General features: G+C 41.0%; 1 protein-coding gene across 5 annotated transcripts in view; it reads left to right on the top strand.

Annotated features, from left to right (window-relative positions):
• PHACTR2 (phosphatase and actin regulator 2) overlaps positions 1 to 23,034 on the top strand; it is a gene marked incomplete at both ends in the record, with an annotated part of 271,583 nt that overhangs the window by 122,640 nt on the left and 125,909 nt on the right. For 2 of the 5 annotated variants that reach the window (XM_082634245.1, XM_082634243.1), the window contains one exon: positions 10,139 to 10,382. The exons of the other annotated variants lie outside the window; for them this stretch is intronic. In XM_082634245.1, coding sequence (XP_082490371.1) covers positions 10,337 to 10,382 — 46 coding nt within the window. Of the gene's footprint in view, positions 1 to 10,138; positions 10,383 to 23,034 lie in introns of those variants that run through there. 5 annotated transcript variants of the gene reach the window in all.

Here is a 23,034-nt window from a genome sequence, read left to right as displayed (position 1 = left end):
AATTTAGGGTTTGTAAATTATTCCTCAAAAAGCTGTCAGCAATAAATAAAGAAATACAGTTAATACCAACTACATACTATCAGAATTTAATCTTTGATTTAGGAAGCCCTTCACAATCTTTTTTTTTTTTTTTTTAAGAAGATGTTGGGGGTAGGAGTTTATTAATTAATTTATTTATTTTTGCTGTGTTGTGTCTTCGTTTCTGTGCGAGGGCTTTCTCCAGTTGTGGCAAACGGGGGCCACTCTTCATCACGGTGCGCAGGCCTCTCACTATGGCGGCCTCTCTTGTTGCGGAGCACAGGCTCCAGACGCGCAGGCTCAGTAGTTGTGGCTCACGGGCCTAGTTGCTCCGTGGCATGTGGGATCCTCCCAGACCAGGGCTCGAACCTGTGTCCCCTGCATGAGCAGTCAGATTCTCAACCACTGCGCCACCAGGGAGGCCCCCTTCACAATCTTGAGTCATCTTCAGAATGAGTTGCTGACTCTGTATTGGAAAGATGTGGATTTAGCAATTAATAAAGTTCAGAGCCTTCCCTGTAGCAGCCCACTGTTCATCCTTAACTCTTGGTGGAACAAACCTCTATCATAGTACTCACTGTTATAGTCATTTACTTGTAAGCCAGAATACCCACCCTCTACCATATATATATATATATATATATATATATAGTGAAGTCCTCCAGTGTATGGTCTGTACCTCACTTATCCTCACACTAGAGGTGTGAGGCCCATGGGAGATCCTCAGGTAATTCTAGCTAAATGACTAGATGATGATTATTATTAATAGAATGGCATATAAAAGGAAATTTACAGTCACTGACACAAATTGATATCATCTTGCTATGCATTCCGCATTATATCACCAAAATCATACATTTATTCCTAGCTGGATGTTTTTCATCCATGCTGCAAGTTGCTATAATTAAGGAAATCATGTAAATATGATTTATCACACAATACGTATTGAGTGCCCTCTATGTGCCAGACATTTTGTTAGGTTCTAGGGATAGATATGATGGTTAATAAAACAATGATTTGGACCTTATTTTAAGCAATTATTTTCCGTAACTTGGGCACTAATTATTAAAAATGTCTTGAAGGAATGTTCTCTGTAGATTTCGGTTAGTAAATTAAAGATTATTCATTTTATAGCAGTTGTCAGAGTTTTAAATACTGTGGATGAGTAATTTGTTTTTCTTGTAAAACAAAGTGCAGCAAATTACACACTTTTTCTCCTGGGGTGGGGCAAAGTTTCTGGAAAAGGAAATTCCAGCACCACCCCTCGAGGTCTTTATTTTCCAGAGTAAATCTTCTAACCATCCAGCTCAATCACTAAGTAAGCACACGTGTGAAACACCACGCCCTCTGCAGAGACTCACTCAGGGCAAAACAGGGGCAAGGTATTTTGTTAATCCTTTTAGCTTGAGCAAGCAGTAGAAGAAAAACTCAGGAAATAAATCATATAAAAGTATGAGAACAATAGGAAAGAAAAGCCTGTCTTACAGGTTTGTTTCCTGTTCTAATACTTCTGGAATGTGGTTTTCTCTCCTGTTGCTGAATATAACTAGAATGTCTAAAGTTGTAATTATTTTCTTAACCAGAGTTCTCCTTTGTCTGTTTATATTATCGTGTTAAAACTAAAATCTCTCAGCATTGTCAAAATAAAAGGCATAGGAAGCATTTGGTGGCAATTGCTGTAGAGTAACGTTTTAAGAAGTAAATAGTGGTTGCATATACAGAATTTCAACTGAAATCATAACATTCTATTTGCTTTATAGTAGTTCTATGTTTCTAAATATGCTGACTTTCACAAAATGTGGCCAAGTTTTGGAGTAATGCAAAGTTTTAAAAAACTGGCAGATAGTCTAGTAAAAACCTACTTAAAAACTTTTGCACACCAGCCTTTAGTTTCTGAGTTATATATTCTTGTACGTGATTATTAGAACCTCTTGTGTTAAAAATAGCCTTCTAATTTAAAAAATTGACCTTTAGCACCTCCACCAGAGAAAGGGAGAAAAGACAGTTTTCTGCCCTTTAATAAATCTGACAAGCGTAGGTAGGAAGAAAATAAATGATTAAACTGATACTTTTAGATCATCTGTGAATTTCTGTTGTTTCTTCTGACCATTGTATCTAGAAAACAAACTAATACACTTAAAAAATATCCTATTTGGAAAGTTACTAAGTTTTAATTACTAAGTTTCATTTTGTTTCCACTAGGAGAAGGTTTTCTTTGACTGCAATTCCCATTACTCAGGCAAATGTCAGTATTTCACTAGATCTTCACGGGCAGGTCCCGGAATAAGGGTGCCAGTGAAGAGATCTTCACTGGCCACCACCAGCCACTGTTGCTTCCTAGACCACCACTGCTCTGATCAACCATCTCATCTTCTGGTACTCTGCCTAACCCTTCTCTTCCTATCCCCTCACCCCAAAATGCTGGTGTTTCAAAATGCGGTCCTGTGGGCTTCCCTGGTGGCGCAGTGGTTGAGAGTCCGCCTGCCGACGCAGGGGACACAGGTTCGTGCCCCGGTCCGGGAAGATCCCACATGCCGCGGAGCGGCTGGGCCCATGAGCCATGGCCGCTGAGCCTGCACGTCCGGAGCCTGTGCTCCGCAACGGGAGCGGCCACAACAGTGAGAGGCCCGGGTACAGAAAAAAAAAAAAAAAAAAATGCGGTCCTAGCAGCCCAGCAGCAGCCAGGAAACCAGACACCTAGGATGAGTATTCATGGCATCTGTGCTTTGAGGGAGGAAGATCTCACCCTTTCTCCTACTCCAAGCTGAGATTTGGCCACTAGAAAAGCCTGTCAGTGACCTAAGTTACAGAACTTGGTAATGGTGACTGTACTCATTGTAAACCATCTCTCTAGTCACCAAATTGTATGCCTACAATTTGGACTTTGACCTGGTAGGAAAGGTCCTTTCCACAAATAGCTTGCTAAAGTTTAGGTTTATGTCTGCTATTAACTTTTATCTAATGGAACTAGTGATTTCCACCCATAAAAAGTGCAAGTGTCACTTTGGGTACCCCAGATGGATGAATTTAATAACTCCTACAAGCCAGTGAAATCTGTGTTATAGGGTAAAATGCTTGAAAACCTCAAGAAGTACAACCTCTTTGTCAAAAGGCAAACCAGTTTCCGGGAGGGGAAATTCGCTCTAACTAATCCACCCAATTTAATTTCTTTCCGGAAGTAAAGGAATAAATCACAGAAGGTCTTTCAGGGGTGCAAAAATATTTAGACCGGATAATGGAAAAAATTAGAAGATGCTGTCAGTCTATATTTTTAGGAAGGTTTAACATCAACTATTTCTCATAATCAGTCATGGTATGATTTGATGACAGAATATTAAAAAACATGAAAGTGGTGCTAATGCTTAAGCCTGCTCATAGAGGCCTGTTGTTAAATTTCCAGAAACTTGGCAAACCAGTTGACATAAATTTTGCGAGCCAGCTGACCACTCATTGAATTGGTCATTGTAGAAGTACTTATATCATAGAAAACAGCAAACACAAGTCGCACATCAGTCTTGTCCCCACCCCCAGATCAAACCAGTTGTTGAGCATTTACCAGGATATCACTGGATGAGAGATTGGTCTAGAAATATAGACTGAAGAACAGGACCAATGCTGAAGAGTTATAAATAGATCATTTCCTCAAAGTTAGATGTTGGCACTAATCTTCTTTAGCAATTTTATAAATTCTCTGGAAAGAGGTAACACAGAGAAACATCCATTTTTTTCAGATGACATTAAACATTCCCACCGTTAAACTATAAACTTGAGGGATTAACACACAGAGCTCTTAGTGAAACTGTGAGTTGGCTGAATAATAGCAGATGAGCTGTAATGAGGCAAGAAAAGGGCAATTTGGGGGGAAATTATCTTTTTTTAAAATAAATTTATTTATTTTATTTATATTTGGCTGTGCTGGGTCTTCGTCACTATGCGCAGGCTTTCTTTAGTTGAGGCGAGCGGGGGTTACTCTTCATTGTGGTGCGCGTGTTTCTCATTGTGGTAGCTTCTCTTGTTGCAGAGCACAGGCTCTAGGCGCATGGGCTTCAGTAGTTGTGGTGCGTGGGCTCAGTAGTTGTGGCGCGCGGGCTCAGTAGTGGTGGCACATGGGCTTAGTTGCTCCGCAGCATGTGGAATCTTCCAAGACCAGGGCTCGAACCCATGTCCCCTGCATTGGCAGGCGGATTCTTAACCACTGTGCCACCAGGGAAGCCCCTCGGTGGGGGGGAATTATCTTAACATACTCTTGTTAGATGATAAATTCTAACCTTTATGTTATGACCTATAAATGGAATTTAGGGATTTCTGTAGACTTTTTCTATGTTCATTAATATAATTTGTTAGCCATGATGAAAAGGCTGTTAAAACACCAAGCCTCATTGGAAGCACTGGAAACAAAATAGAATAAACTGTGCCACCCTTATAATGGAACTTTAATGCCCACTTCCTGCAGTTTTGGTTGACATGCTTCAAGGATAATGTAATGGAACTGGAAAAATTTCAGAGGAAAGTGTGTAACCTGATCAGGGGATTATAAGAATCCCAGATGAGGCTAAGATTATATTAACTAGCAAATCATGAAAGGTTTTGAATAAGGTAAATATAGATGGATTTAGTAAATCCTGAAAGACTAGAGCTATAGAGTACCCCTTTGATGTTTGAAATATGAATTTGCAGAAGAAATAAAAAGAAACACATTATTGTTTCTCAAGGAAAAGAAGTATTGATAGCAAAAATGACATTGTAGGTCAAAGTTTAGCTTTTGTTAATTTCAAAGACAATCATTGTATTTACATATTCTGATGTGCAAAATTTATGGTATATTTCCTCTAATCAATGACCTCCCTTATCCATTAGGCTCTATCAATGGAAAGAAGAGTGAGAATTTCCTCCTCTCAGTTTAGATTGAGAGAACACGGCAACCTGGTCTTTTTTTTTGGTTGTTGTTGTTTTAAGACCAATTTAAAGGAAGAAATGGAAGAGCCATTATAATTGTTTACTCTCACTGCTGATCCCCCCAGGTGGAATGTGTTCCCAAACACAGCAGCTTTCCACTTTAAAAGGAAATTTAGTTAGGATTAATTTCATTGTCCTAATTAGAACTCACATCTTGGTTAATCCTCAGTTTTGTTAAAAAAATATCAGGGTTTCTTTGTGGAGCTGATCCTCCGGCTCTGCAGCACCAGCTCGGATAGAATGAGGTCTCTGTGGCTTTGGTGACCCTGCTTAAGCATTCCACCGTGTCCCAGCTCTGCTCTCCGCATGCCTCCCACTGCAACCCCCGTCACCTGCCACCTGTCACCTGACCTCAGGGCTTGGGGAGGGGTCAGTGCCCCAAGGCCAGGGGCTTTTGCTCAGCAGAGATGTCAGGCTTCCTGGGGGCATCAGTTTGTTGCTGTTGTTGTTTTTTCATCTTTATTGGAGTATAATTGTTTTACAGTGGTGTGTGTTTCTGCTTTATAACAAAGTGAATCAGTTATACATATACATATGTTCCATGAAAATAAACGAAATTGCGTTATTTGTAGTGAGGTCGATGGACCTAGAGTCCGTCATACAGAGCGAAGTAAGTCAGAAAGAGAAAGACAAATACCGTATGCTAACACATATATATGGAATCTAAGAAAAAAAAAATGTCATGAAGAACCTAGGGGTAAGACGGGAATAAGGCAGACCTACTAGAGAATGGACTTGAGGATATGGGGAGAGGGAAGGGTAAGCTGTGACAAAGTGAGAGAGTGGCATGGACATATATACACTACCAAACGTAAAATAGATAGCTGGGGGCATCAGTTTTTGAGTTCTGCTGCGGTCCAGATGACCTGGGACCAGGTGTCACCTAGAGATGCGCCTCAACCTATGCCTCAGGAAGGGCTAGGGAACAGTTTTGTTATTGTATTAACTTTACTCATTTAACTTGCTTGAGAAACTAACCAACTTTTACTTTCTGTCTAGAATGATGTATGTAGGAGAGTGAGCCGTAATGCTCCCAAACTGCCTTGCTTTTCCTCTGATATAAATATATTTATAAAGACCAGGTCCAGGGGCTTCCCTGGTGGCGCAATGGCTGCCTGCCAATGCAGGGGACACGGGTTCGAGCCCTGGTCTGGGAGGATCCCACATGCCGCAGAGCAACTGGGCCCGTGAGCCACAACTACTGAGCCTGCGCGTCTGGAGCCTGTGCTCCGCAACAAGAGAGGCCGTGATAGTGAGAGGCCCGCGCACCGGGATGAAGAGTGGCCCCCGCTCACCGCAACTAGAGAAAGCCCTTGCACAGAAACGAAACCCAACACAGCCAAAAATAAATATAAATAAATAAATTTATAAAATAAAGACCTGGTCCAGTGGATTCCTGCGTGTGTTTGCCACAGCAAGATTTTAGGGACTTGGCTTGTATGTAGTGGGGATACAGTCTGAAAATGGGTTCGCTTCCCGTGAAGATTGGGAAAGGAGCTTGAGGTGGAGCTCTGAGCGGTAGGGTTAAGCCAAACCCCTGAAGTGGCCATTTCCTCGTCACCCCACTCCTCTCAGGTCCTTAGAAGGACGTCCAGTTTTCCAAAGCCCTGTGCCTCCAAGCCTGGTCTCATTTGAGTCCCTGCCAGGCTCATGTGTGTACCCCATTAGCACCCCAGTGATCTGAAGATTCTATGTAATTGTTTTATGTATACATGTGAATACATAGATACCAACATTTTAAATAATTTGATAAGGTCTTTGTAGCCACTCAAAAAAAAAGGAAAGGTCAGTGTTTCTTAAGAGTGAATTAGTCAAAAGGAAGTAGATAACTGATAACACTATTCTAGGGAAAAAGTTTTCCCCACAGTAGAGGGTGGGCTATTTGGGTGTGAAAAAAAGAGGGCAACTTAAATGATGAAACAGACAAGCAAATGTCTTTCAAAAAACAAAGCAAGGCTCTATGTGATTTTTTTTAACATCTTTATTGGAGTATAAGTGCTTTACAATGGTGTGTTAGTTTCTGCTTTATAACAAAGTGAATCAGCTATACTATACATATGTTCCCATATCTCCTCCCTCTTGTGTCTCCCTCCCACCCTCCCTATCCCACCCCTCTAGGTGGTCACAAAGCACCGAGCTGCTCTCCCTGTGCTATGCGGCTGCTTCCCACTAGCTATCTATTTTACATTAGGTAGTGTATATATGTCCATGCCACTCTATCACTTCGTCCCAGCTTACCCTTCCCCCTCCCCGTGTCCTCAAGTCCATTCTCTACATTTGCATCTTCATTCCTGTCCTGCCCCTAGGTTCTTCAGAACCTTTTTTTTTTTTTAGATTCCATATGTATGTGTTAGCATATGGTATTTGTTTTTCTCTTTCTGACTTACTTCACTCTGTATGACAGACTCTAGGTCCATCTACCTCACTACAGATAACTCAATTTCGTTTCTTTTTATGGCTGAGTAATATTCCATAGTATATATGTACCACATCTTTTTTTAAAAAAATTAATTAATTTAATCTATTTATTTTTGGCTGCATTGGGTCTTCGTTGCTGCGCCCGGGCTTTCTCTAGTTGTGACGAGTAGGGGCTACTCTTCGTTGCAGTGCACGGGCTTCTCATTGCGGTGGCTCCTCTTGTTGCGGAGCACAGGCTCTAGGTGCGCAGGCTTCAGTAGTTGTGGCACGCAGGCTCAATAGTCGTGGCTTGAGGGTTCTAGAGCACAGGCTCAGTAGTTGTGGCACACGAGCTTAGTTGCTCCACGGCATGTGGGATCTTCCCGGACCAGGATCAGGGATCAAACCCGTGTCCCCTGCATTGGCAGGCGGATTCTTAACCACTGAGCCACCAGGGAAGCCCTGTACCACATCTTCTTTATCCATTTCTCCATTGATGGACATTTAGGTTGCTTCCATGTCCTGGCTATTGTAAATAGTGCTGCAATGAATATTGGGGTGCATGTATCTTTTCGAATTATAGTTTTCTCTGGATATATGCCCAGGACTGGGATTGCAGAATCATATGGTAGCTCTATTTTTAGTTTTTTAAAGAGCCTTCATACCGTTCTCCTACTGGCTGCACCAATTTACATTCCCATCAACAGTGTAGGAGGGTTCCCTTTTCTCCACACCCTCTCGGGCACTTATTGTTTGTAGAGTTTTTGATGATGGCCATTCTGACCGGTGTGAGGTGATACCTCATTGTAGTTTTGATTTGCATTTCTCTAATGATTATATACTATATAGATTTTTAATAGTTCAGAGTTGAATGCCTAGGATAACCTAAAAAATGAAAGTTGTGGCAAGTGAGCTAAATATAGTATCTTTAAAAATACACTGTTGGGGATGGATAAATTGGGAGATCGGGACTGACATATACACACTATTATATATAAAACAGATAACAAATGGGGACCTAGTGTATAGCACAGGAAACTCTACTCAATACTCTCTAATGACCTATATGGGAAAAGAATCTAAAAAAGAGTGGATATATGCATATGTATAACTGATTCACTTTGCTGTACAGCAGAAACTAACACAACATTGTAAATCAACTATACTCCAATAAAAATAAATTAAAAAATTAAAAAATACTCTTTTTTGGAAATCCCCTGGCGGCCAGTGGTTAGGACTCGGTGCTCTCACTGCCAGGGCCCTGGGTTCGATCCCATAAGCCTAGTGGCCTGGCCCCCCCCCAAAAAAAATACACTTAAAAAAAACCCTTTTTTAAAAATTTTTTTTTAAAAGAAGATGTTGGGGGGGCTTCCCTGGTGGCGCAGTGGTTGAGAGTCCGCCTGCCGATGCAGGGGACGCGGGTTCGTGCCCCGGTCCGGGAAGATCCCACATGCCGTGGAGCGGCTGGGCCCGTGAGCCATGGCCGCTGAGCCTGCGCGTCCGGAGCCTGTGCTCCGCAACGGGGAGAGGCCACAGCAGTGAGAGGCCCGCGTACCGCAAAAAAAAAAAAAAAAAAAGATGTTGGGGGTAGGAGTTTAGTGATTTATTTGTTTACTTTAGCTGTGTTGGGTCTTAGTTTCTGTGCGAGGGCTTTCTCTAGTTGTGGCAAGCGGGGGCCATTCTTCATCGCGGTGCGCGGGTCTCTCACTATCGCGGCCTCTCTTGTTGCGGAGCACAGGCTCCAGACGTGCAGGCTCAGTAGTTGTGGCTCACGGGCCTAGTTGCTTCGCAGCGTGTGGAATCCTCCCAGACCAGGGCTCAAACCCGTGTCCCCTGTATTAGCAGGCAGATTCTCAACCACTGCGCCACCAGGGAAGCCCCCCCAAAAAACTTTTTAATGAAACATATACATTAAGAAAAATGCACAAATCATAGTATACAATTCAATGAATTTTCTTAAAGTGAACCACATTTATGTAACCACCATCCAGTCTAACGCCATATCTATCTCCATCTATCTATCGATCTATCTATATATTGATCGATAGATAGATGGAGATATATATGGCATCTAGATTTCTCATCAGCAGTATTTATTTGTATTCACATTTTTAAGGAGTTTGCAGTTGAGATTTAATTACAGGAGGATTTAACTTTTATGGAATGTTAGCTTCTAAAATAAATTACTGTTGTTTTCACCTTTTGTATATTTTAAACACCTTACCAGGCAGTTTGATAGTCTCACAGTGATTCTTCTGAATATAGGAGAGGTGAACTTCCCAGAGTCTAGGTGGTAGAGAGCAAAGTGTATACTTTGTTGATCTCACACATAGATCCATCATTCAGATTTATTGTTCAACCTGATTGAGGCCACTAATACTGCTTTTTAAAATTCCACTTGTTAAAAGGAAGATAATTTTTAAAAGGAGAAAAAAAATGCACACATATCAGCAAACAATATGAGGAAGGAACTAGCTTTAACGAAACAAATTTTCTTAAATTAAGTACCGTGACTAAGTACTTTAATTCCTTTTCTTCCAGCCTTAAAGGATCATTTGACAGGGAACCTTTTAAGTTAAACGGGAGTCACCCGAACTCTCTGCTACCCTGGGGGGGTCGCGGGTCTCACAGCCCCCGCAGGCGCGGCTGGACCAGCCCGGGCTTCTCCCCTCGCCCCCCTCATTCCACCTCCCCCGTCGCCCACTCCCCCTCTCTCCTCCCCCGTGACCCTTGACCCCAGCTAATCTGCATAGAGGAATGACAGGCATCCGCTGGGCAGGATCCGCCGCGCCGGCTGCGGCCGGCCGGGCTGGGAGACCCGCGAAGGGGAGAAGGTGAGGGGACCCGGCGGGCAGCTCCGCACGGACCGGGAAATGAACGCTTGGGAATCTGTCTGCGAGCGGACCCATGATCCAAGGACCAAAAGAGCCGCGTGATCGCCCGACCTGGCCCTGCGACCCGAGACATGGGCCAGACCTCGGTCTCCACGCTGTCCCCGCAGCCCAGCAGCGGTGAGTCCGGGGCGCATGCGATGCGCTCCCGCCCCGCGGGCGCTGGGCTGGCTCGGGGCAGCCTGGGCGGTCGAGGGCTCCTCGGCGAGCCGGGCTCTGCCCGAACCCGCCAAGTCCCTCCGAGAAACCCGAGAGGTAGCGCTCCCCCAAACTCTTTGTCGTGGAAAAGTGGAATGCCTTTTGGGATCCAGCCGATTTTACCTTAAAGGCACAGGCTCCATTTTTTCTCCGAGATGCCTCGCTTTCGTGTTTCTCTGAATCTCTTCTGAGCCTGAAATTTACGAGAAACGCCATTGGCGCATTGCTTTGTTTTAAAAACGCGAAACTTAAAGAGCAAGATAAACTCGCCAACAGGTTTTTCTGTATTTACACTTGGCTTCCGAACAGACTAGAACTGAATTCTTTCAAGCTTGTCAACTGATTTATGGTTTGTGTTTCGGAGTAGAAGCGCTGTTTGCCTTCTTTTATCCTGGCAGAACGCTGAATACTTAATAACCAACAGAAAAAAGCTTGTTTCAAACGATACTTGTTTATTAGACACAAGCTATAAAATTTGAGGAAACATTTCATGAACCCGGTTATTCAGGGCTAAAGATGGTTTGATGGAAACGTGTGTAATGTTTCTGAGCTGTACTGCCCTGTTTTAAGTTTCTTTTTAACACTTTCTTTAAAAAAAAAAAAAAAGGAAGGAAGGTACGTCTGGCGTTTCTCCAGTAATGTAGGGATAAACAACTTTTTGGTGGCGATACTTGTGATTGGATAATGAAACATACTTAAAAGATACTATTTTGATATATTTTTCCATCAAGAATTTAAAAAAACCTCAAAGGGGGCATTTACGTTATTCCTTGAGATATTTGATACACTTTTCAAATTGTGTAAACATCAACAGGATCTTGCTGAAAGGAAATGACAGGGCAGAGATGAAGGGTTCTTTTTCTGTTGTTGTTGTTGTTTTAATCAGCTCCAGGATGTCTCTTAACTAGATAGCATTCTACCATTCTAGCCTCCCCCAGCATGGGTTTGTTTATATTGTAGAGCTTCACTCCCTGAAATATCATAAGCTTTGCTCCGGCTTATGTTAATGCCTCAGGAGAACCAACCGTCTGCAAAGGAGAGGAATCAGAATCCAAAAAAGATCACACCTTCCCTTACTGTTATTGACAAGGTTGTACAGTGCTGCTGCTGAACAGAAGAGACTTCATGTTGATAGCTTTTTGGGAATTTGAGGGGGAGTGTTGATTAGGATCTTAATTTTAGTAAACTATTTTGTGCAATTAAGGCTTACTTTCCTTTGTCTTACTTTAAAGCAGTGTGACTTCTTTCATTTCAAGGAAGAGTTATATTTTTAAATTTCGGCACTGGTAAAGCATAGAGTTAGATCAGTACTCCAATACAACAAGTATAAAGTACTGCCCTGAATTTAGTTCTTTAGCCACAAAATATTGTTAGGGTTAATATTAGAAAAGTGAATTTTGCATTTATAAAAATCAAGGAATGTTACATAAATGATGCCTAAGAAGCAAAGTAGAATCCTAAAATGTGACCTTCCTAGCTCTTACCCAGTACAGCAAAAAATACCCAGATTGCTGTAATTCCTAATATATAATTCCTAATGCAATGAGTAGTCATGTCAAGAGACTGGGCAGTTTATTTATAAGTAATTTAAACAAAAAGTTATGCTTGACCATGAAAGATATTTCAGAGAAATCTCTCATGGAATGGTGTTATACTTAAATTACAGGTCCTCCGTTTAGTTGATTAAAAGTTTGTGTATCTTGGAGTGACCAATTCAGACATCATGAGTAGAGGGTTTTTTTTGGTTTTGTTTTGTTGGTTAAGGGATGATAGTTGCTATGACTGAAGTTTTTTAATGTTAAGAGCGGAGCAGTTTTCTCATGATATCCATTTATATCCTCTAAGTGTATTACTATCACTCCATTTCCCTGAAGTTTTGCCTTTAGATTCCGAATGAAAATGAAAAAACAACAAAAACAGAACATTTGGTTGCCATATCTTAAGTTTTATAGTCATGTTGGTGTTCTTCTCTGAGTCTGAGAATGTCAAACCCTCTACCCTTCCAAGTATTTTGTTCACTCCTCGTTAGCTGTTTGCCCCTGGCCTCACAAGTGGTGTGAAGATCTTTGTTCTGTGTGATCTCCGGCATCTACTAGTTGTTTATTAAGTCTAGAGTGGCTGCTAGGGATTACAGTGGCGAAGAGGATTCACATCCTAAATGCTTAACAGGGGGAAAATCTGTTTGAGTCTAAGGAGTCAATAACACAGAGTCTGATAGTTTGTACTTGTTACTCGATTTGGGCTTTTGTAAAAATCAGCACTATAGGCCACAAGTTAGCTTGCTTTTCTTTCTTGATTTCAGGCTCTTTTGAGCCTTTCAGCTTAGGGCTGCATCTAGGTTCTAAGAAGGCCAAGTAATAATGATCTCTGAAAACGTGCAGTTAGAGTCATTATTTCTGTTTTTTAAAACAGCTTTATTGACATGTAATTAACATACTATAAAATTCACCCATCGAAAGTGTACAGTTCGTTGTTTTTCAGTATATTCACTGTGTTCTGCAACCATCGATCCCTGTTCCCATCCTTCTCAACCCCCGACTCCTAGCCCTAATTAACCACTAATCCACTTTCTGCTTCTGTAGGTTTGCTTATTCTGAAGAACTTATATAAGTGGGATCATACAACACAACACACCTTTTGTGACTGGCTTCTTTCCCCTAGCATAATGTTTTCAAGGGTCATCCATGTTGTAGCATGTATCAGTACTTTATTTCTTATTATGGCCAAATAATATTCCACTGTACTAATATACCACATTTTATTTATCCATCCATCAGTTGATGGACATCTGGGTTATTTTTACCTCTTGACTCTGAACGGCGCTGCCATGAACTTCAGGTAAAAGTTTTTGTGAACATATGTTTTTATTTCTCTTGGGTATCTATCTAGGAGTGGAATTGCTGGGTCATATGGTAACTCTATCTTTGTTATGTTATATTTTAAGGAACTGCCAGTTTTCCAAAGCGGCTGTACCATTTTACATTGCCTCCAGCAGTATATGAAGGTTCCAATTTCTCCACATCCTCTTCAACACTTGTTACTGTCTTTTGATTATGGCTAATCTAGTAAGTGTGAAGTTGTATTTCATTGTGGTTTTGATTTTGCATTTCCCTGATTACTTATGACATTGAGCATCTTTCCGTGTGCTTATTGGCCATTTGTATATCTTCTTTGGAGAAATGTCTATTCAGATCCTTTGCTTAATTTTTTTTTTTTTTTTTTTTTTTTTTGCGGTATGTGGGCCTCTCACTGTTGTGGCTTCCCCCGTTGCGGAGCACAGGCTCCAGACGCACAGGCCCAGCGGCCATGGCTCACGGGCCCAGCCGCTCCGCGGCATGTGGGATCTTCCCAGACCGGGGCACGAACCCATTTCACCTGCATCGGCAGGCGGACTCTCAACCACTGCGCCACCAGGGAAGCCCCCTTTGCTTAATTTTAATTGGGTGATTTGACTTGCTATTATTGAGTTATAAGAGTTCTTTGTATACTGGATACAAGTCCCTTATCAGATATATGATTTGCAAATACTTTCTCCTATTTTCAGAGTTGTCTTTTCACTTTCTTGATACTATGATTTGCAACTGAAATTTTTTATTGTGTTCAGTTTATCTATTTTGTTGTTGTTGTTTGCACTTTTGGTCTCCGATCTAGGAAACCATAGACTAATCACTGTCAAGATTTACACATATGTTTCCTTCTAAGAGTTTTATAATTTTAGCTCTTACATTTAGGTCTGTGATACATTTTTAATATTTAAGTGTAGTGTGGTGTAGGGTTCCAATTTCATTCTTTTGCATGTGGATATCCAATTGTCCAGGACCATTTTTCGAAAAGATGATTCTTTCCCTGTTGAATTGTCTCAGTACCCTTGTCAAAAATCAGATGACCATATATGTCAAATTTATTTCTGAACTCTCAGTTCTATCCCATTGATGTATATGTCTACTAATATGCTACACTGTCAAGATTACTGTAGCTTTGTACTAAGTTTTGAAGTAGAAAAGTGTGAGTCTTCTCACTTTGTTCTTTTCCAAGATTCTTTTGGCTATTCTGGTCCCCTTGCATTTTCGAATGAATTTTATAATCAGCTTGTCAATGTCTGCAAAAAAATCCAGCTGAGACGTTGATAGGGATTGTGTTGAACTTGTAGATCAATTTGAATAATATTGCTCTCTTAACAATATGAAGTGTTTCAACCCCTAAAGACAAGGAATGGAAATGTACAATGTCTTCCCATTTATTTAGATCTTCTTTGATTTTTTTCCACAATGTTTTTTAGTTTTCAATATATGTCTTGTTAAATTTATCATTTATCAGTATTTTTTATCATTTTTATGCTATTTTAAATGAAATTGCACTCTTATTTCATTTTCAGAATGTTGCTTGCTAGTGTATAGAATATAGAAAATTGATTTTTATATATTGATCTTGGACCCTGTAAATTTGGTGAACTCAGTTTTTTAGTATTAATAATTTTTCAGTGGATTCCTTGGTATTTCTGTATATAAGATCACTTTACGTACAAGATTTATATACAAGGTCATGTGCAAACAGAGATACTTTTACTTCGTCTTTTCCATCTGAATGTCTTTTATTTCTTTTCCTTGTCTAGTTGCCCTCACTTATTATACAGTATAATGTTAAAGAGAAGAGGCAAGAGTGAACATTCTTGTCTTGTTCCTGATCTAAGGAGGAAAGCAATCAGTCTTTCAGCATTAAATGTCATGTTAGCTGTGGTTTTTTCATAGATGCCCTTTATCAAAAAGTTCCCTTCTATTCTTAGTTTATGAGCATCTTTATCATGCAACTGTTAGATTTGGTCCAAGACTTTTTCTTTTTGCCCCTATTGAGATGATCATATGGTTTTTGTCCTTCATTGTATTAATTATGGCATATTACATTAATTTCAGATGTTAAACCAACCTTGCATTCCTGCGATAAAGATTACTTGGATATGATATATAATCTTTTTTATATGTTGCGGGTTTTGATTTCCTCATATTTTATTGAGGATTAGATTTATTATTTCTAAGCACAGGCTAAACAGGTATGTCCCCAAATAGGGTGGTTTCAGTACCCTCTGACCTCATTCCTTAGAAGGGTTGAGACTTCTAGTGTTCTCATTGCCGAGTACTGGGCATGACAGATTGGGTACAAAAAGCTTGTTGAGTATATGAATGAGTCAACAAAAATTCTCAATGTGGTCTGACTACTTTAAGCTAATGATTATATGAATGAGAATTTTGTGTTATTTTCATTCTTTTTAACTTCGAGAATTGCATGCTATGCTGGCTCCGTTGTCTGTAGGGTGGTATTTGAATCTAGTGACTATTTTTTTCAGTCTTCAGCCCCACCCCATGTTCACTGTGCCACAGAGCAGCTCGTGTCTGTTTTGCATGAGCCTTTGAGTTGAAAGGGCAGATAAAGCCACTCTTCTCATTTTTAGAAGACAAGGGAACAAGTGAATAAAGTATGCAGGATCACACCTAGGCCATGATAGAACCTATATCTATCTGTGTTTCTGGGTTTCCATATTTTGGTCAGGACCTTATTTCTGCTCTGCCCAGGATATTTATTCATTTCCTTGTAAAGCCAGTATTAAAAGAAATCATAAAACAAAAATGGATAGTTCATTTTTCTTAATGAAAACAACATGCATATGATCAAAAGTCAAACTTTACAAGACAGTTCAGGATAAAAGTGAATTTTATTCCCTCCCAGACCCCTAGTCCCTCCCTTTTAAATTATAACCCAGCATGAACAACTTTTTTTCATTACAGACAATCTTCATTCATGTATGTATCTTTATCAAAACACAAGCAAGACGTAATATGCTTGCTGCTCCCGAGTTTGAGTTTTTCATATAATGTAAACTTGAAAATATTTCATATTGATGTTTTTAATCTAGAAACAATATTATAATATGTGGATATCTCATAATTTCCTTTAAAAGAACTCTATTGTGTTTTTATATTTTGTTTGTATTTTTATATTGTTTCTGGGTTCTTTTGTTTGTGTGCTATTATGAACAAAGCTGAAGTGAGCATCCTTATCTAAACATCTCACACTACCTGTACCAGTAAAATCCTAGCGATGGAATTGCTGGGTCAAAAGATTTGTATGTTTTATTTTGATAGACTTTGCCAAATTATCTCTAAGGACTGTATCAGTATATCTGCTTACTAGATGACATTTCCTTTTTCTGCACTCTCTCACCACCACTGCATACTCTTAAAGCATATGGCCCTTTGTGAGAAATAGAAAGCACTCTCTCTGGGTGAGGCAGCCCTGCAGGCATATGATTTAACAGGCAGTAGAGTAGCAGGAATTCAGTCCCAACTCACTCCTGTTGTCCAGTTGTCCTTGTGCAATGAACATTCTGCAAAACTGTATAGGACCACAGTGTTGGGCATAATTAATTTTTAAAAATCCATGTAAATCTATATGTAAAAAGTGATATCTCGGGTCTTCCCTGGTGGCGCAGTGGTTGAGAGTCTGCCTGCCAATGCAGGGGACACGGGTTCGTGCCCCGGTCCGGGAGGATCCCACATGCTGCGGAGTGGCTGGGCCCGTGAGCCATGGCCACTGAGCCTGCGCGTCCGGAGCCTTTGCTCCGCAACGGGAGAGGCCACAGCAGTGAGAGGCCCGCATACCGCAAAAAAAAAAAAAAAAAAAAAGTGATATCTCATTTTGATTATAAGTGAAATTGGGCATTTGTATTTCTTTTTCTCTCAGTTGCCTATTTATAGCTTTTCCTTATTTTATGTTTTCTTTTTTCAAAGATTTGTATGTTAAGGAGATTAGCCTTATGTCTGTCATATACTGTGAATATTTTTCTGTGTTTTTCTTACCTCTTCTGTTTGTTTGATGTTTTTTAATATAAAAACTTTAAAATTTCATGGAGTCAAATCTATCCGTTTCTTTCTTACAAACTAGAATTATTAAAAACGTGTTTTCCTTTGCTGTTTTTCTCATATTTGACTATTTAATCTCTGTAACTTTTTCTGATTTAAAGTGAATGATTTAATGATATTAAATCCTTAAACTTCTGCGTGGCAAAAACATCATCAGCAGCATATTGAAAAAGGAAATCACAGAGTTGACAAAATATTTGCATTGCATATAGAAAACAGTGATTAAATATCTTAATGTAGTAAGACCTCTTAAAAATCAGTGAGAAAAAGAAATCAATAAGAAATGGTAAAACTCAAATAGAAAAATGAGTAAAGAACATGAACAGGAATTTTTCAGAATATCTAATGGCCATAATCGTGAACTCGCTATGGGTCAGGAATTATTCTAAGTGCTTTACTTGAATTAACTTTTTAATCCTCACAACATCCATATAGGGTAACTACCATTAATATCCACATTTTGCAGATGAGGAAAACTGAAGCACAAGAGTTAAGTTAACTTGCCCACATTGCTTAATCGAAGAAGAAATGCAAGTGACCATTTGGTGTAATGAATAAAATTTAAGCAATTCAGGGGAAAAAAAGGGATGCCATTGATCACCTATGAATTTAGTAAAGATTAAAAGTAATGATTTCCAGGAGATGATTGTCTTGTGGTAGTTTAAATAGGCACAGCCTATCAGGAGAGCAGTTTGGTAATATATATTAAAAATCTTAAAATACTCAGACCCAGCATTTCCACTTCTAGAAGTATATTGTTAAGATAGTAATTATTTGCTTACCAGAGCAATGTTTATCAGAGCCAAAATATTGGAAATGACCTAATAGTCAAACAACAAGAGAATTAATTGGGATATAGTCATGTAAGGATATAGTCATGTAATAAAACAGGCCATTTAAAAATGATATAAAAATATTTTTGAAAAGCGATTTTCATAATAAACAGCATAAAAATATAAAATGGCAGTTTTCTGAAGTTATATGATTCTATTTTTTAAATATGTGCATAAAGAAAAATCTACGTGAGCAGAGAAAGAGAGAGGAAATTCTTTTATGAAAAGATAGTGTGACAGTCATGGCTTTCCTCTGCTTTGGACATGATCAAGGCCAGAGCTTCCACCTGCAGCATCCACCTGGCCCTCCACTGGAATTAAAGCCATGAGCTGACCTGCAACCATATGTCATGGTTGCTGTCATGGACTCTGACTCAGCTTTAAGTTCAATTGCTGTTGTCAACCAGTTTTATTCTTTTTCTTTGTGAATTCAATGGTGAAAGCAAAAATATAGGCCCTAAGATAGCTTTTTAGGTTTAATTTTTTTTCTTAGTCTGTTTGATCGTAATGCAAATGTCAGTCACTTAAGAGAGAAAGAAAATGAGCAAAAATTTGAACCTCAACTACTTCTCTTTGGTCCATTGGTCATCAGTCTGGCCAGTGAGTAATATCCCAAATGTTTTTAGCTTAAATTTATTTTATCTTCAGCCATTTGCAAAAATAACAACCAATGGGCGAGTCAGACTTCATCCTTTGCTTACTTAATGCAGGAGGGAAGGAGATAAGAAACCTGGATTGTTGATCCTCTAATTAAGCCTCTTTAATTTGAATAGAGGAAAGGTTCCAACATGTTTTCCTGTTCTGGGGACTTTAGTGTAACTGGCTAACTGTGAGTCTCTGTGCTTGGGAATAAAGATTCATATTTAGTGAAGACTCAACTTATGTAAAAGTGATATGAAGATAGAAATAGTCTTAGGAAAATAAACACTTCTTGGTTGCTCCATCCCCATCCCCATCTGAAGCAGGGGAACTAAAACCAAAAACAACAGTTTTTGTTTCCCAGAAGGGAATGGGCAGATAACATTACTTTAAAAAGCTGGGTCCCTGGTGGCGCAGTGGTTGAGAGTCCTCCTGCCGATGCAGGGGACACGGGTTCGTGCCCCGGTCCGGGAAGATCCCACATTCCACAGAGCGGCTGGGCCCGTGAGCCATGGCCGCTGAGCCTGCACGTCCGGAGCCTGTGCTCCTCAGCGGGAGAGGCCACAGCAGTGAGAGGCCCGCGTACTGCAAAAAAAAAAAAAAAAAAAAAAAAAAAAAAAGTTGGGTCTAACCATTATCATTTATATTTGTAAACTACTCGTATATTTTCATTTCAAGGGACTGGATGTGTTCATGCACGTAAACCTTCTGTCAAATATAACATTGCAACCCTTAACACTAGGAAAATTTTGGTGTATTCCTGTAAATCTGCTCATTTTGTGAGGGGATAGTAAGGAGAACGAGTGGCACCTTCATCTAACAAACAGTTCCTGAACTGAAGTAATTAAGTGTCAGGTACCTGGGCTAAGCTTTGGGGAAGTTTCAAAGATGAATCACGCACCGGCTTTGCCCACAAAGGTCTGAGCCCAGGATACACTTAGTGAAGATGTGTGGAAATGGGGCTGGAAGAGAAGGGACCCCAGAGTACCATGGGGACAAATCAGGGAGGCCGAACAGTACAGAAGGGGGACAAGAATTCAGGCCCCGAGATGGAGAGGGTTGGAAGGCAAGAGGACAAGACACAGGGGGTGAGAACCACGGAAGGCTTTTTATCAAGTGAGAGATGATTAGAGCTTTGCCTTAAAGGGGTGAATCTGCCTGCTGCTTGCAGTACTGATTTCGTGGGGGAGACTGAAGGCAGGGAGCAAGAGGTAAGCTGCGGTAATCCAACAAGGTGACATGAACGCCTGACCTGGGGGGTGCCTGGAGAACTGCGAATAGGGTGATGCCCAAGTCTGTATCTGCAACTCAGCTCTTTTCTTGTGCTCCAGGCTCACATAGGCAACTGCCTATTTCACAGACCTGCTTGACTCCTTAATGGGCATCTCACAGGTAGCAGGTCTAAACAGAAGGCTTGATTTTGCCCTCCAAACCGGTTCTTCCCTTGACTTTCTGCATTTCAAATGATACCTCTAACTACTCGCTCATTCTAGCCAAAAATCTAGGATTCACCCTTGGGTTTTTCCCTTTCCTGTTCACATTGATCCATCAGCATGTCCTGCCCATTTTTCTTCCAAAATAAATCTGAAGTCCATTCACTTTCTCTCTCTCTTTCTCTCCCTCTCTCCCTCTCTCCCTCTCTCCCTCTCTCCCTCTCTCCCTCTCTCCCTCTCTCCCTCTCTCCCTCCCCTGCCACCATATACACCCTGGCCATCTATGCATGGACCACTGCAGTAGGTTCAAGCTGGTGTCCTGCTTCTGTTCTCAGCCTTCTGTAATTCATTTTCCACACAACAGCTAAAGTAATTTTTTAAAAACATAAATCATGTCACTTCCTTACGCAGAACCTTCCTATGACTTTCCATTGCATTTAGAATGAAATCCACATTTCACCTTGCTGTCCTCAAGGCCATACATGATTCAGTGTGATCCCTGATTTCCCCACATCTCTCTGACTTCATCTCCACCACTTTGCCCCTCACCGTCACCCCCAACAGCTTCAATCACATTTCCAGTCATCACACAAGCCTGGCTCACTCTTACCCGTGACCTTGGCAGTTGCTGCTCCCTGTAAGTCTAGGAAATCTGGGACACGCTCCTCCTGGCTCTTTCCAAAGCTGGTTCCTTGTGAAATGGAGCAGGACCCTGTGGTCTATGCCCACCATGTCCTCAGCCTGCCTTTTGTCTGTGGAAAAACTTTAGCCAAAGAGTCAGTTTCATCAGAGAAGTGAGGAAATGCAGAAGCAAAGGAAAACAGTCAAAGGAGACCAAATAATAATAGTTTAGTCATTAAGCATAGTCAAGGACCTTAGTTCCTTCTCAAGGGCTATAGATAATATTCTGAGCCGTATCCTGTGAGCTGTGTTACAGATACTGAAACCCCCGCCAGGTGGAAGAAGTTAACTACATGATGACCAGACTGTAGCCATGACATAAGCTGCCACAATTCTAAGAACTGGCCTCAAAGAAATGGAAACAAACCGACCCTGGAACTGAAGATTAACTGTACCTAAAACAATCAAGATGACACTGATCAGACCACCTCATGATCAATATCAAGATGACCGTCAGAGCTGACTGTGCAGGTTCTGCATGGAGCCCCTCCCTCCGTCTATAAAAGCTTTTGCCCCCTGGTTGTCAGAGGTAGGGAGTCGGCCTTTGGACAGGTGTCCGGCCTCCCCCCGCACACAGTTGCCGGCATCCAAAATAAAGCAAACTTTCCTTTCCACCAACCTGGCCTCTTTACTGGCTGTTGAGTGGCGAGCAGCTGGACCCCACTTTCAGTTACACTTGCTTCAGCTCCCACATCATCCTCTTCACAGGGACCTCTCCTACCCACCCCTCAGTCACACTTCTCTGCTCTGTCACTGCACTTATCCCTCAGATTATCTTGTTTGTTTGTTTGTTTGTTCCTTGTCTCCCTTGGCTAGGACCTAAGCTCCAGGAGCAAGGGACTTATCTGTCTTGTTCCCCAATGTGTCTTCTTAATCCTAGATGTATGCCTGACACAAAAACTGCTGAATAAATGAATAGCTGTGTCTGGCCAGGTTGTGTATTAGCAGAGTGATAGGCACCCATCAGGAAGTTAAGGAGCATCCAAGAAAGGTAGAGACTTTTTTTTTTTTGCGGTACGCGGGCCTCTCACTGTTGTGGCCTCTCCCGCTGTGGAGCACAGGCTCCGGACGTGCAGGCTCAGCGGCCATGGCTCACGGGCCCAGCCGCTCCGTGGCATGTGGGATCTTCCCGGACCGGGGCACGAACCTGTGTCCCCTACATTGGCAGGCGGACTCTCAACCACTGTGCCACCAGGGAAGCCCAATGTAGAGCTTTTTAAACTGATTCTTTAGTATTTACCTCCGGTCTCTAAATAGTGTGCTTACATTGCTAATTATTGGTTATTCAGCTTGACACATTATTACTGACCTCACAGTATGGAAATTGAAGATACAGCTTCCTCTTTCACACCCCTTCTCACCCCTGCCCCCAGCGAAGTCACGCATTTCCCATCCTCCGATGTTCTCATCTTTCCAACATTTTCTATTGTACCTTAGATTAGATCAGTATTCCTTATAACTACGTAAAAGCTGATGACAGCTAAGCCGTGAGGGAAACCGTACTTCCTTTTTCCTTCCTGCATAGCTTTTGCTTTCCCTATTCGTGTTTTGGCTTGCTGAGGTTCCTATATACTCATCCCCAAACCTTTCCCCAGTTACATAGATCTCTTCTCAAATATGTCCAGACAATTTTGTTATTCTTTCAAGTTCTTCTTTGAGAAATTTACCTGAGGTCTTTGCTCTATTCCAGTTTGGACTGCATTTCCTCTAAGCCTGCTGCCCAGCTGTTGCCCTGGGATCTCTCTTCACATCATCCCAGGGATTCCTTCCACTTCTCTCTTATGTTGAATCTTAGATAGCTGGATCCATGTCTGATTTTTTTCTGCATCTATTTCCTTATTTTGGCAGAGCACACAGATAGCTTCTTGAGAAGAGCTCATGGGACATTTTTTTTTTTTTGAGACCTTGTATAAATACCTTTTTTTCTGGCTTCCTACTTGGTTGATGGCTTGGTTGGGTCATAAGGTAGCAAAGCAAACTTGCTGTACATGCACAGACACGTGCCGTCACTTATAATTCATCACAATTAACATTTTCCCTTTATGTAGAAGACTAGTTTTTTAGAAGTTTAGCA

This window comes from Mesoplodon mirus (assembly GCF_964341445.2).
Source record: "Mesoplodon mirus genome assembly, chromosome: 10".
NCBI classification, from domain to species: domain Eukaryota; kingdom Metazoa; phylum Chordata; class Mammalia; order Artiodactyla; family Ziphiidae; genus Mesoplodon; species Mesoplodon mirus.
The sequence above is the reverse complement of the archived record's forward strand: the minus strand, read 5'-3'. Positions and strand labels throughout refer to the sequence as shown.